This window comes from Chenopodium quinoa, unplaced genomic scaffold (genome assembly GCF_001683475.1).
Source record: "Chenopodium quinoa cultivar QQ74 unplaced genomic scaffold, ASM168347v1, whole genome shotgun sequence".
Lineage (NCBI taxonomy): Eukaryota > Viridiplantae > Streptophyta > Magnoliopsida > Caryophyllales > Amaranthaceae > Chenopodium > Chenopodium quinoa.
The window spans coordinates 214,708-228,797 of record NW_018745026.1 but is presented as its reverse complement, the minus strand read 5'-3'; the positions used below and the strand labels follow the sequence as shown (position 1 = coordinate 228,797).

Sequence of the window (14,090 nt, the reverse complement as noted above, 5' to 3'; positions counted from 1 at the left end):
ATTCGACGCGAAAGGTACTCATCACTAGGTTTGGTTTTGGGGAGACACAAATGGGTGTCTACACCTATAAAATAGGCATCTACTTTATTTTACTCGTATTCTTGTGTGCTTTCTGACTAACATGCAATCATTAGATTAACCCTAAACCTGTTTATCTATGTTGGTTGAATATTAATGCACAAACAAAACTATTATTGGCGATCACTTGAATTATAATCATATTAACCTAAACAAGATTGTTAATTATCTTATTAAGCGTGATAACAAGTACAAATTCCCTTTAAACATGCATAAAAGGCGTGATCAAGCAATAATATAAATATACATCATCAAGAAACATAATAATAATCATCATAACAACTATAATCATAATAACAATCATAATTACAACAATCATGTTAAGGCATAATAATATTAGCAAGATCCTGGCATAATACTAACAAGATTAATAACAAACCCTAGCATGTCACTAAGCATTAAATATCAAAGCTTTAGCCCTAACATGATACTAACATGATATTAGGAAAGAAATAGGAAGCATCAAAGAAATCATAATTGATATTAGAAACTTAATTATTACCCTAAACATGATACTAGGAAGTAATAAAACATCCTAACATGATACTAGGAATCAAAATAATAATCTAAGCATGATTTCTATATCAAAAGATCAATGAACAATTAAAGTACTTACTTCAATGCCTCGTATCTCTTTCTAATAACAAAATACACATGTTAGTAACTTCAAGGAAAATAATAAATCAAAACAATTAAATTAAATAATTGAAAGAGAGAGTTAAAAAGTTTAGACTGGATTTGGGACCAGACCCTCAGAGGGTATCAACCTTTCACGTGTAGGGTGAAAGGCAACTTCGAACTTGGATAGGTGTTTCTAGTGCTAATGAGTGCGAAATTGTGTTTGTAAAAGGGTTAGGCTAGAAAGAGGGAGAGAGAATAAGCTTTAGATTAGAGAGAGAGAAGAATTAGAGAATTCTGGTTGAGAATTGGTTATTGAAAACGGAGGTCCAAAGACCCTATTTATAAGAAAATAGTCCGGAATCCGATAGTAAAGAGTTAGAGTTTCAAACGGAGTAAAACAGCATCTTGTCGCCAACGACAGGGCTCGTCGCCAGGCGACAAGCTTGGCGCCTAGCGCCAGGCGACGAAACTGTCGTTAGGCGATGCAAGGGATTTCAACACGTTTTTCACACGGAATCCGATTCTCAATATAGTTAAGTCGTAAAATCCGTGTCATGGGTAAAATCGTATTTTCATATAAAACACTTATTTTATTCCAAGTAAAACTCGTAAACGATATTATCAATCCTAATCCTACTAGGATAAAAAAAAAAAAAAAAAAAAAAAAAAGAACCTTCTACATGATTCTAGAAGACTATAATCGATCCTACTAGCTTTAGGAATAATATTTGGCCCTCCTCTAAATCATTGGGCCGCATATAAGAACCAAATCGGGCCCAGTTTAGTATTTTGGCCATAACTTCCTCATTATTCATCGGAATTGGGCTTATAATATATCGTTGGAAAGCTCTTTTCGAGCCCCATCCAACTACACCATTATTGGACCCTTGTTAAGGACCAAATTGAACTGCACTGGCTATTTTCATAAAATAGAGCAGGTTTTCGAAAACAAAAAGAAAGATATTTTATAAAAACTAACCGCAACACTAGACTTTTCACACTTTCACTTCATTCGATTATGATTCGACGCAAAAGGTATTCATCACTGGGTTTGGTTTTGGGAGACACAAATGGGTGTCTACACTTAGCGATTAATGACAAAAAAAAACCCAATGACCACCACTTGTAGAGATCGTGCATCCATTAAGCATTTTTTAGTTTCTTGAAGCACATTTGGATCCATGTTCTTACTTGAAGCATATTGGCATCATGTGGAGATTTACTAGGTATAACATCAAAAGAAATAAAATTCTTAAGAATCACTTTCCACACATAACGAAATCGATAATGATACTTTAAACAAATGTCAATACTAAACCAACTCAAACCAAGTAAGAACAAGAATAAACAAAACATGGAATAAGAATTAATAACTCTTGAAAACTCTCTCTTAAGGTGGACAATCTATAAATAAACTAAAGTAGCAACCGCTGACGTTATCGTTCCCCCAAACCTGTACACGTGTCAACTTATTATGAAAAATTTTCTCGCCCAATTGTATGGCTTATTTTAGAAAAAAATAATAATAAATTATCATTTAAAGCTATAGCAGTAAACTATTATTTACTAAAATAATTGGATTTAAATTAGTATAGTTGTTTTTGTATTTATCCCAAGTTACTATACATTTTACATAAATCAATAATTTAAATTACAAGTAATTAAATAAATGGAGTACTATTTTCCTAAAAGGTAGGGATATTAACGGATATTTGTTTTTCTAACTCCGAATTCATATTAATGATTGGTTTGCTTTTATATAATGATTAATCATATTGTTGGGGTTGCTTCTTAATACTAGAATTTTTTTATTTTTTTTTCAAATCAGAATATTTTCTTAATACAAAAATTTTGTGTATGTGTGTGTGTGTGTGTTTTTAGAAATCATACACCTTAATATTTTGACATACTATTGAACGTGTTGTTGATGATACTTTTTTTTTCTTTCAAAGATTGATAAATTGAACTTTGTAATATTTCTCTGTATTTGATAATTTGGGTGTTGTTTCATATAATTTTAAGTTAGCCACTACAGGTAAATTATATTGAAAGAGTTTTATTTTTTTTTATTATTGAAATAGTTGATTGTATTTATTATTATTATTATTATTATTATTATTGAAATAGTACGTTGATTGTATCATTAGTAATATATCACTTAACAACATAGGCTTATGATTTTATCTAAGGCAAAAATGTGGAGATATTAAAGTAAAATTAACATTAATTATCCGATTGATGTGTGATTTTGTCATGCATTACAAACTTAATACGGAGTACTATTTTAAGTGCAATAATATATTAATTAGTTATATAATGCCTCACTTGAGAAGATTATTTGTAGAGTATATGTGAGTTCAGCACTACGTAGTACAAATTTATTTGTTAAAACCGTGCATTGCACGGGGCTAATCTAGTTAAAGAATAAAATAATCTACCCATTGAATTAAATAATAATTCAAACAGTATCATACTTCAAAAATTCATCACAAGGCTAACACAACTTAGTTAACACACTATATATAAAATAGCCACCAAAAGAATTTCAAAAGCAAAATTAATAGAAGTCGTACAATCATATATATATTATTCAACAAAAACTATAAATATATGTCACAACTAAGAGTCACAAAAACAACAGTTGATCTATTCACAAAGGCATTACCACCTAGCAATCCAAAGTGTCATACATGGTTCATGATTGGAAAGATTTTTGCGATGATATGATGTTAGTAGTTCATGTCATCACTTGAGTAGAATATGTGTTGTATTAGCATGAATTATGTGTACTTTCAAGATATCTTAAAGTATGTCTTGAGTGGATTATGCTAATACGCTTAGCAATGTAATAAATAGTGACATGCATTGCAATCTATTTTAACATAGCTTATGTTTGTGAAATGATATTTTACAAATTCTATTAGTGAACACTAGTAGAAAAATATAAATGGGCAGCCTAAATGGGAAGCGGTTATTGAATACCGCTTCCACAAACCCATAGAAACCCGTTAAAAAAAAACAAAACTGAAACATATTTAATGGCAAGTGGTTCAACCTAAAACCGCTTGCCATTCCAAAAAAATAAAAAATTAAAAAATTAAAAAAAAAACCCTAAAACTAATAATACGAGTAGCCGCCCACCCTTAGCCGATCTCCCTTCATTTTCCCATTATTCTCTCTCCTCTTTCTTGACTCTCATTTTCGCTGCTCTCTCTCTCTCTCTCTCTCTCTCCTCTTCCATCTCTCCCGTTCTCCCTCTCTCTCCTCTTCTTTTCCCTTTTCATCTTCGATCTCCTTCTCTCTTTTCTGTTCTTTTCTCCTCTCTTCGTTCACTTTCTCTTTTTCTTTGTTCTTTCTCATCTCCACAGATAGCCTTCGATTTCCTTCGAGCTCCAATACTTTAGCAGTAAGGTGGAATTCAACATGTATTTTTAGGGTTTTAATTTCAAAAACAAACTACAGGTTTTTCATGTCAAATTTGACCATGAAAACTCTAGATCTAGAGTTTTCATGGTCGAATTTGACCTATAAAACACAAATTCAAGCTAATTTCGGGGTTTTGGTGGAATTCAAGGTATGTTCCTTTTGTTCTTTCTTTAATTTTGTTTTTTGAGATTTTTTTAAAAAAATTTTTGGTAATGTGCGGTTGTTTCAGGCGAATCGTGATGGGTGAGGTGGTTTTGGTGGGGGTCGAGATGGGTGAGATGGTTTTGGTGGGGGTCGTGATGGGTGAATTGATGTTTCTTTAATTCTGTGATTGTTGTCATGTATTATTACTCCGTATTTGATTTGAATTTTATAATTTATAATTGAAAATGTACCCTTTGATTAATTTTTTCTCATTTTTTTGGAGTTATTTGTTTTTTTGTTTGGTGTTGATGAATCTGGTGATACGTAAAAGGGGGATGTCCTGGTGTCTTGTTGGTGGTGCGCGTGGCTAAGGGTGGGTGTTTGTTGGTGCGCGTGGCTTAGGGTCGGTGGCGGCAGTGTGGCTGAAGTCTGGTGGTTGCACAAGAGCAGCAACAATTTAAATTAGAATGTATTTTTTTTTATGAAGGTGTAATATTAAAACAAGTGATTAATGAAAATATTTATGTTTATACATATTCTAAGTGTTTGTATATCAATTTAAGTGAAAAAAAAAATTATTTTTTATAGACATGCATAATGGGTAGCGGTTTGGCGCCAAAAGAACTGCTTGCCATTTAAAAGGCTAATGGCAAGCATCTTTTACTAAGTATCTTTTTAGGTACAAAGGTTGTGAAATACACTAGTTTTCGGAAAAAGTTATTCAAAAAGTTTCTAGAAGACAAGTGTTGGAGATTGATGGTTGATGAAGTATGTTCACTAATGCGACGGTTATGTTATTGTCAAGGATTGAACTTGATTGAATAAGTGTTTGAAATTTCAAGTTTTGGGTTTTTGTTACTTTTTTCATCTAAATGGGGAATGTGACATATTGTTCTAACCATTTGCGCAAATTAAGTTGATGTTGGTGACATGCTAGTTTTCCTTATTGGAAAAGTATTCTAGCAAAAATAATTTTGCACTATGGTAAGGAAATTTGGAAATGTATCAATCCTTGATAACTTGTGGAAATGTCGAGGGGGATAGGTCTTAAGCCCATATGGAAAGATTAAAATCTTTGCTTTCCTATTCCTATGGCATGTATTGTAATGCTTGGATGAGGTTGAGCTCTTTTGAGTTCTTAATGGATCAATAAACCATTTAGGTTGATGTTGTACGAGACGTACTTGATTGATCCACCGTTTGAGGTTGAGTTCATTAACTCTTAATGAATCCAATTGTTTGAGTGGACACACTAAAACTTTGGATCACCTTTGTTTATGATAATTGTGAGGTTGATCAATAAGCTCTTAATGAATTTGTGGTCTTGTGGGGGTTAATGGCTACAATGTAGCATTCGTTGAGTTCTTATGAACATGTTTTAACCCCGTTGGCTAAATACTTTTGAGAAGCGCTTGTGATTCACCTATGTGGTTGTGAAGACTAGCCATCTTCTATGGAAAATTTGGGCAAATTTCCTGGAGCTTCCACTAGATCTAAGGTGAATATGCTTGGCTATAAAAGAGCATATCTCTTCGCGAAATTCAAGTAAATTTTTAGATAAAGGTATGTGATGTGGGGGTCTTAAATTAAATCTTGGAGTTTCAAGGATTAGTCCACTCCTTGATCAAGAGTCTAAGGGTTTCAAGGCTTGTCCACCCTTATACTTGTAATTCATTGTCTTATCTCATTAAGCACTAGATTTCAAATTACTTATGTTTTTTTTTTGATGCATTTTAAATTACTTATGTAATATCTAAGTGTTATATATTGATCTCCTCTTATGCCCAATATGTTGCTTCTAATCTTTTTGGTCTTTTTCTTTAGTGGGGGATTATTGTGTTAAAGGAAGGAAAAAACAAGTTTAAAGGAGTATTTTTCATTTTCTTGCTTGCCCTGGTTGTCAGGGCAATTCCACCCTGGTAGGGTGGAAGAAGGTAGAAACTATTTTTCAAGAAAAATGAGAAATCTCATTTGCCCGGGCAAGCTCACCCGGTCCGGCGCGAGAAGCCACGTTTGGCAGGGCTTGCTCGCCCGGTCGGGAGTGGTCTTGCCTGGTCCGGGCAAATGGGATACCGAATTCTTAAGCGTCTTTTAGTCTTCTTCTTGGATTCCTTTCTTGTTCTCTTTTGACTCCTTGTAACACCCTCACTTAAGAAGATGATTATGGTGATTAAATCTTCATCTTTATTCTGATTTATTCACCCCTCATTGATGCTTGAGATTTTTCTATGATCTTCCATGTTCTTCCATCCTTCTATATAAATGGAAGACTTATTTTCTGATTTTCAATATACTTGATAATAATCATCAAACACTGTAGCTTAAACATATACTCTATATTGGGCATAAGTTACTTGGCTCCAACCTTCCACCCAAAAGTGCCTTTGTGTGGAAGTGGTGTGTTAACCTTAGGGAACGTGCCGGTGAATACAATTGTGCACTCTGGTTGTGCCGGAATTTCGTTTTCAATTCAGTGATTTGCATCACGACACACCATACTCTTTCATTGTCATAAGATCATCTTTTCGATTTTCTTATTTTAATTTCTATATAGCCTTGAAAATACTTCTTATATTACAACAGGTTTTAATGAGACAAGTTAACATATAGGTACAATAGCGGTAATATTTACTTTTGCATAAATGTAAGTTTTAGATAGGAGTCATCCTATAGAAATCTGCTCAAGGAGGAGTGTTGTAATACGCATCGTATGTGTAATATGAACGGCTTAAGGATACCGTCAAATATCACCGTTTAGCTTCTCGTGCAAGAGTAAATATCGCCGCTCAAAACCTCATGATGGATTAGACATTTCACTGAATGTTTAATATATCGAGTAAACACTGTTCATGCAAGGGTACTATAAATTCCCGTATAATCTGAAGGAAAAATACACAACAATTATTGGAGTATCTAAAATCTTTCTTTTGATCTCTTTGAAATCCTTTGTTGTAAAACAAAATATCAATTTTTGGAATTGTACGCATAAGGTCAATGAACCAAATCCCCTCATAATTGGTTAAATACTTTTTTTTTAACGAATAAAATTGGTCAAATACTTTTTTTTTAAAGCAAAATTGGTCAAATACTTAAGAGATGAAGTAGCACTCAAAAACTGATATCAAATCCCGTCTAAATTATTTCCCCTCGTATCTTGTGGCTGAAACACAAGCCATCCCCAATTCCCTATCCCTAATCTATTAAGTACTACTAAAACAAAACATTGCTGACATCATCAACCTTTAAACTATCCTATGTGTTATCCACGCATTAAAAACTTTCCCTCCAATTCTATGTGTGATATCATCAATCACTAATATTTTTTTTTTATTATTATTTTTTATTTTTATCTACACTTATAAGTGTATATAGAATTTAATAAATCAAGTTTCTCTCCTAAATTATACTCATATTGCACATACATAATTTGTTTGATATTTAAACGTGGTTTCAATTTTTATTTCCTTCAAAGTAAATTATTTTTATATCTAATTATAATCTTCATATACAATGTGCAGTAATGCAACTGAACATAAATTAAAAAAAAAAAGATTAATTTTAATCGGGGATAACCTAAATTATACTCATATTGCACATACATAATTTGTTTGATATTTAAACGTGGTTTCAATTTTTATTTCCTTCAAAGTAAATTATTTTTATATCTAATTATAATCTTCATATACAAAATGTGCAGTAATGCAACTGAACATAAATTAAAAAAAAAAGATTAATTTTAATTGGGGATAACCTAGTTAGGAAATATTAGAGGCTATTGCATTTGCTTAGCTCCCCAAAACAAAAAGAAACACAAGTTTGAAATTTCAGTTATAAATACCCCAAAAAATCAGTTAATCAGATAAAATAATCAAAATTAAAGCAACAATGTCACTCCTCCAAAGCAACTGCTGCTTCAACTCACCTCTTCCTTTGAAACCCAGAAAACACAATAACAATAATCTCCTCTCATTCTCATCCTTCTTTCTCTCTCCTCCAACTTCTAGAATTTTCAGGAACCTTCCATTTACAGCCTCTTCGTTAGAGAATCCTCTGCAACCGGTTTCACTTGATCAAATTACTCCGCCTTTATCATCACCGTTGATTTCAGCTACTGATGTTGTCAGAAATTTCTATGGAGGAATCAACCGCCATGATCTTGCTACAGTCGAGCCCTTGATTTCTGAAAGTTGTGTTTATGAGGATCTTATCTTTCCTCAACCCTTTGTTGGTCGCAAGGTAATTTTTATTTGATTTAATTAATCAATTATTATTCAAATTCATCATTATTTGTTGTTTAATTATGGTTAAATTGTGAGTAAATGTGATTTTGTTGAGTGATATTATGTTTTTTGCATTGATAAGGCTTAATTGTTCTCATAAAAGTTACTCATTTTTATGTGAAAAATAATAACTGTGGAAACAGGAAGAGATTGTAGAGACGGAAGGTTTTTTGAATTTATACAAACAGGAAATTGTCTATGATGATGGTTTTTTTTTTTTTTTTTTTTTTCAAGTGTAGGACAAATAATTATGCGGACAAATGGAATAATCACTTTTGGTTCATCTAGCCAACCCCACTAGCTTTGATTGATTGAAGGACAACTAACTATAATTAGAGAAGGAATGTGTTAAGGGTATTTGAGATTTGACCTATACTGAATTTACAGCATTTACCGCGATAGGTTGGAAATGCCTACACCTCAGTGCATATAAGAATTTGTACTTAGAATCAAGTTTGATAGACAAATATTCTTAAACGGATTTTTAGTCCCATTTCAAGTGTATGTAAGGTTAGTTATTGTTGTTCTTTGGAAAATTTAGTGACCATTTTGGTGAGATAAATGAATGACTCTTAAGAATGAAAGACTCTTGAATAAGGAGTGAAAGAAAGAGAGAAGGGAGACGAGGGGAGAGCTGGGAGAGATGGGAAGAAATTGGCTTGCATTTTTCTTCCAAATGTTTCCAGTATCAAAGAATTTGATTTAGTTAAAGGGGAAGGGAAATTAGCTATTTTTTCTTTTTTCTTTCCTGGATATGGGTAAGATTTTTTCAGATTTTAGGCGAACACCACACATTTAGCTGGTAAAATGCGCTACCAAAGTTGTGTGCCACCTAGTTGTTCTATTCAAATACACGTCTAGTCCTTGTCTGTGATCAGTAGTGATTTATGTTTGTTATTTAAAAGTTAGTCCCTGAGATGGCTTCATGAGTTAAAATGAGACGTGCTAGGCATAATGATCGATAGATACTTTTCTGGGGTAATACAAGCCATTTATGCCTTTTCTGATTTGCTCATAGGCCCTTGGAATTATACTGATTAATACATACATTTGTGGGGGTAATTCAAGTCATTTATGCCTTTTGCGTTGCTCATGGACCCTTGGAATCATACAGATTAATATATACTTTTGTGGGGTAATTCAAGTCATTATTCCTTTTCTGCATTGCTTATAGATCCTTGGAATCATACTGAATAATACATACTTTTGTGGGGTAATTAAAGTCCTGCTTTTTCTGCGTTGCTCATAGACCCTTGGAATCATACTGATTAATAATACATACTTTTGGGGGGTTATTCAAGTCATTTATGCTTTTAATGTGTTGCTCATAGACCCTTGAAATCATACTGATTAATGCGTGCTATTCTTGAAGCGCAAAAATTAAAATATTATCGTGATTCGTGACAACTATCTACTTATACCCTACAAATTAACAATCCCTGTCTTAGACACCTTGAAGAGACGTATCAAAATCACAATTCGCAAAATGAATCTGAACTCCTTTCAGGCTCCATTTCTTGCTAGTTGATCTCCTACCTTATAATTACATGTTTTACACCAATTTCTTCAGCATCCATCTAAATGCTGAAACCATCTAATATCCATCGATCTTTCCCTTTGTACTTTTTAGCTATCTTGGGACTTTCATGATTTTATCGAGCAATTTCAAAATTCAGTTGATTTTGAGGTATGACAAACTCCCGGTGTGTATGGATTATGAATTGGCTTTAGAAAATGTCATTTACAATGAAGTTACCCTTATCCTAGTCCATAAGATTAATATGAATAATGAAGAAGGACCTCTGATAATTGGTAATCTCTTCTTGTCTTGTTTACGAAACCTTGCTCACCTGCTGGACATGTTTTCCTGAGTGAAGTACAGCCTTAATTACATAACTAAATTCCCTAGTAAAAACTTTGGCGCTTGTTTAAAACTGGTAGAATCCTGGGAACTGTGACTCTGAGTCTCTTCTAAAATGTAAGGCAATAGAATATATTGTGGGCTAATCTCATGTCTTACTGATTCTACTTTGTAGTCAAGGTGCATCTAACAATTGACTGCTGACATAGCTATTTAGCTGTTACTGACTTTAGTCAATGTGTGCTTGTTCACCTTGTTGGATAACAATGATGGTTCAAGGATGCTACATGAGTATCTTCTGATAAATTTTACGATCTATGGGTTAAGATGGTTCTAGAATGCTACAAAACAGATTTGCATGTTTAAATGGTATAAAAGACATTGTCCTTTAATTTATACTTCACAACTTTTATCTATGATCTTATCAATATTGTCAATCCCATCTATTTATTCATTCTTTAAGAAACTTCACTTTTTACTTTTTGGTTTCCACAGTCTATCCTGGAGTTCTTTGGGAAATTCATAGATTATGTCAGCACAGATTTGCAGTTTGTGATTGATGCTATTTCTGAGGAAGATTCATCGACTGTTGGTGTGACATGGCATCTGGGTATTTTGGAAATTATTTGAATTGCTGTTCTTTCCTATGTTATTTGATACAATTGGATGCAACTCACTGAAGAAATAATGACAGAATGGAATGGAAGACCTTTTCCATTTAGCAAAGGTTGCAGCTTTTATCAATTGAAGGTAATCAATGGCGTTCGACAAATAATGTAAGTATCTTTTTACTCTTTTCTTTATAACTGGCTGAACATATATTTCTTATTGTCTGTGTCAATCTAATCTATGCTACTTGGATTTGGGTTCCATGTCTGGTATGCATCCAAGTGTCCTACTCGACTATTTTCTTTTAAAAAAAATCCATAAAAAAAATCCATAAATCTGGTCTGTAATCAAGTGTCCACATGTCCTACCCATGTCTTAGTGGTGAGTGTCTGAAACGAGTAGAGGCGAAATGAAGAGTTCAAGTAACATGGGATCTAGTATTGTTTTGTTTCCATCAAGTAGAGGTGAAATGAAGAGCTCAGGCAAACATAATGACGAACATATTGTTATTGTGATAGTCTAATTTGCTTTGTTTAAATACGAACATATTGTCCTAAGCTCTTCGATGGGCTCTAGTTTAGGATTACCATCGAATAACCGTATACTCTGACTCAACAACACTGGTTTACTGAGGAAGAATAAGAGTACAATAGTCACCTTTTTTTGGCCCTTAAAGAGGAAAATGGGAGTTCTCTTCCAAAGTTATATCGTATGGAAGGTAGACAGTTTCAACAGGGAATATCAATTGGCAAATGGTTGTAGACTTAATTTATGAATTTTACTAGTGCGTAGTTTGTATTTCTAGCTGTCAAAATATAAAAAGTAAAACAAATAATGTTAAGAAGTTAAAGCCTGCTAATGATTGTTTAAAGCTTTAGGGTGATGATATTTACAATTTCGAATAGAATTATGTTAGGGAATAGGGAGTGAGTGTGTGTTTGGGGTAAATATGAAACAATGTGTACTAGGTATCCATTGCTTTTTTTTTGTAGAGAAAGTGACTTTTTCGCATGTTTACCACTTTACTATGAATGTTTTCTGTTTATAAAACAGCTATGCTCGAGACAGTGTGGAACCTGCAATTAAACCTGGAGAATCAGCTTTGGTAAGTTATAAGTTGATGGATCTTTTCAACTGATGTATTATTCTTAAGTTTCTCTTACATCATACCTCACCATATTGACCAAATTATCATTTTAACCTAACCAATCTGCTTTATTGAACCTTAACTAAGGCAATTATACCTCATACCTTCGTCATACTGTCATACCTGTTACTAGTCCCTCGAGAGTGTAACTCTCCTTAAGTGATCTTCCAAAATCCATGACCTTGTGGATTTAGTAAAATTGTTTGGCAGCCTAAAAGTGGGTTGGATGAGACTTGCTATCAAGATATTGCTCTTCTCTGCTACTTAATGATTGTCTACATAGTATTACAATAAAATTTACTCTGATAGTGATATGGTTCTAAACAGACTGCAATCAGAGGTGTTACGTGGCTGCTGCAGCGATTTCCAAACCTTGCAGAACGGTTTTGATAAATGACCATGGAATCACCATATGACTTTGGAGTGATTTTCCTGTTGCTTTTGCAACGTTTTTACAGAAACAGACTGCATAGGCTGATGCATGTTCTGAAAACAATTCCTTGTATATTGCCAATATTGATGAACAAAAACCCAAAAGGTTGGGCCGTCTCCTGTCCCCGTGCCGGTGGGGAATCCGCTCCCGATTCGTCGCTCTGCTACGTCTAGCCCGAGCTAATTAATATATTTTCTCTTATAGTGTTAAGAAATAATGGTAGTACCTTAATTAACTAGCTTTTGGACTCGTTTTACACACATATTGTGTATAAGTTATTATTTATACTTAGAACTTACAAATTACTTGAATTACCTTTTTTTAATCAGCTTTTGACATATTAGAAACATCGACTTAAAAAATTGTTTAATCAACTTCTATTATTGTAGGGTAGTTAATCAATAATTCGTATAAAAAAATAAATTAATTATCAAACCTTGTCATAATTTTATATTTTTAAATCAAATAAAAATCTCTTTACCAAATCAATTTCTCTTAGAGTGCACTTAGGCTCTATTCTTTAAAGCTACTCTGCTCTACCCTGCTCTGTTTAAAAATAATACTTAATATTGAATTATTATAATAATAATAATTATTATTATTTAAATATAATAATAAATAATTCATAGTTAATAATAATAATAATTAATATTTAATAATAATAATAAATAATTAATATTATTAATAATATTATTAAAAAATTAATATTTAATAATAATAATTAATATTAAATAATTAATATTTAATAATTATAATATTAAGAATATAATTAATTAATATTTAATAAAATAATAATAATAATAATAATAATAATAATAATAATAGTGAAAATAATAATAATAATAATATTTTCTCAAAAATAAAAATAATGACAATAATAGTAATAATAATACTTATTATTAATAATATTATTAATACTAATAATAATAATTGATTTTTTATAATAAAAATTAATATTTAAAGATTATAACTAATATTTAAATATAGTACTAATTTTTAATTTTTAATAATAATAATAATAATACTAATAATTTATAATGTTTAATAATTATTTATAATAATAATTAATATTTAATAATAATATTTAATAAATATAATAATAATGCAATAATAGTAATAATAGTAGTAGTAGCAGTAATAATAGTAATAGTAATAGTAATAGAGGCAGCAGGGTAAAGGGGGGATAGTTGTCCCCCCAATTCAAAAAAAAAAAAAAAGTCATAAATAATTGTAATATTATATCTTACCAAATGAGATGGTGTAGTGGTAAGAGCCTTGAGTTATTATTTGAAGGATCTAGTGTTCGATCCTTGCTAGAGGCTTTTTTTTTTTTTTTTTTTTTTTTTTTTTTTTTTTTTTTTGTATAGCATAGTATTCTTTCATTTATTTTCTAAACAATTACTCCATATATTATTTAAGTAATTATTATTACTATAATTTTGCATAAACAAAACCTCAATATTATGGTTGTGATTAAAAAAAAAAAAAAAA

General features: G+C 31.8%; 1 protein-coding gene and 1 long non-coding RNA gene across 2 annotated transcripts; both read left to right on the top strand.

The window, feature by feature from the left end:
• The first annotated feature begins 3,992 nt into the window (after positions 1–3,992).
• LOC110709084 lies at positions 3,993–4,803 on the top strand. The gene is made up of 2 exons (XR_002508840.1): positions 3,993–4,273; positions 4,355–4,803. It is a non-coding gene; the product is annotated as an uncharacterized LOC110709084 (long non-coding RNA).
• Positions 4,804–7,965: 3,162 nt separating this feature from the next.
• LOC110709059 lies at positions 7,966–12,910 on the top strand. Its single transcript, XM_021887269.1, has 5 exons — positions 7,966–8,505; positions 10,906–11,020; positions 11,105–11,186; positions 12,073–12,124; positions 12,494–12,910. The coding sequence occupies exons 1-5, from the start codon at positions 8,155–8,157 to the stop codon at positions 12,554–12,556; spliced, it is 663 nt and encodes a 220-aa protein (XP_021742961.1). The 5' UTR covers positions 7,966–8,154; the 3' UTR covers positions 12,557–12,910.
• Positions 12,911–14,090: the final 1,180 nt, after the last annotated feature.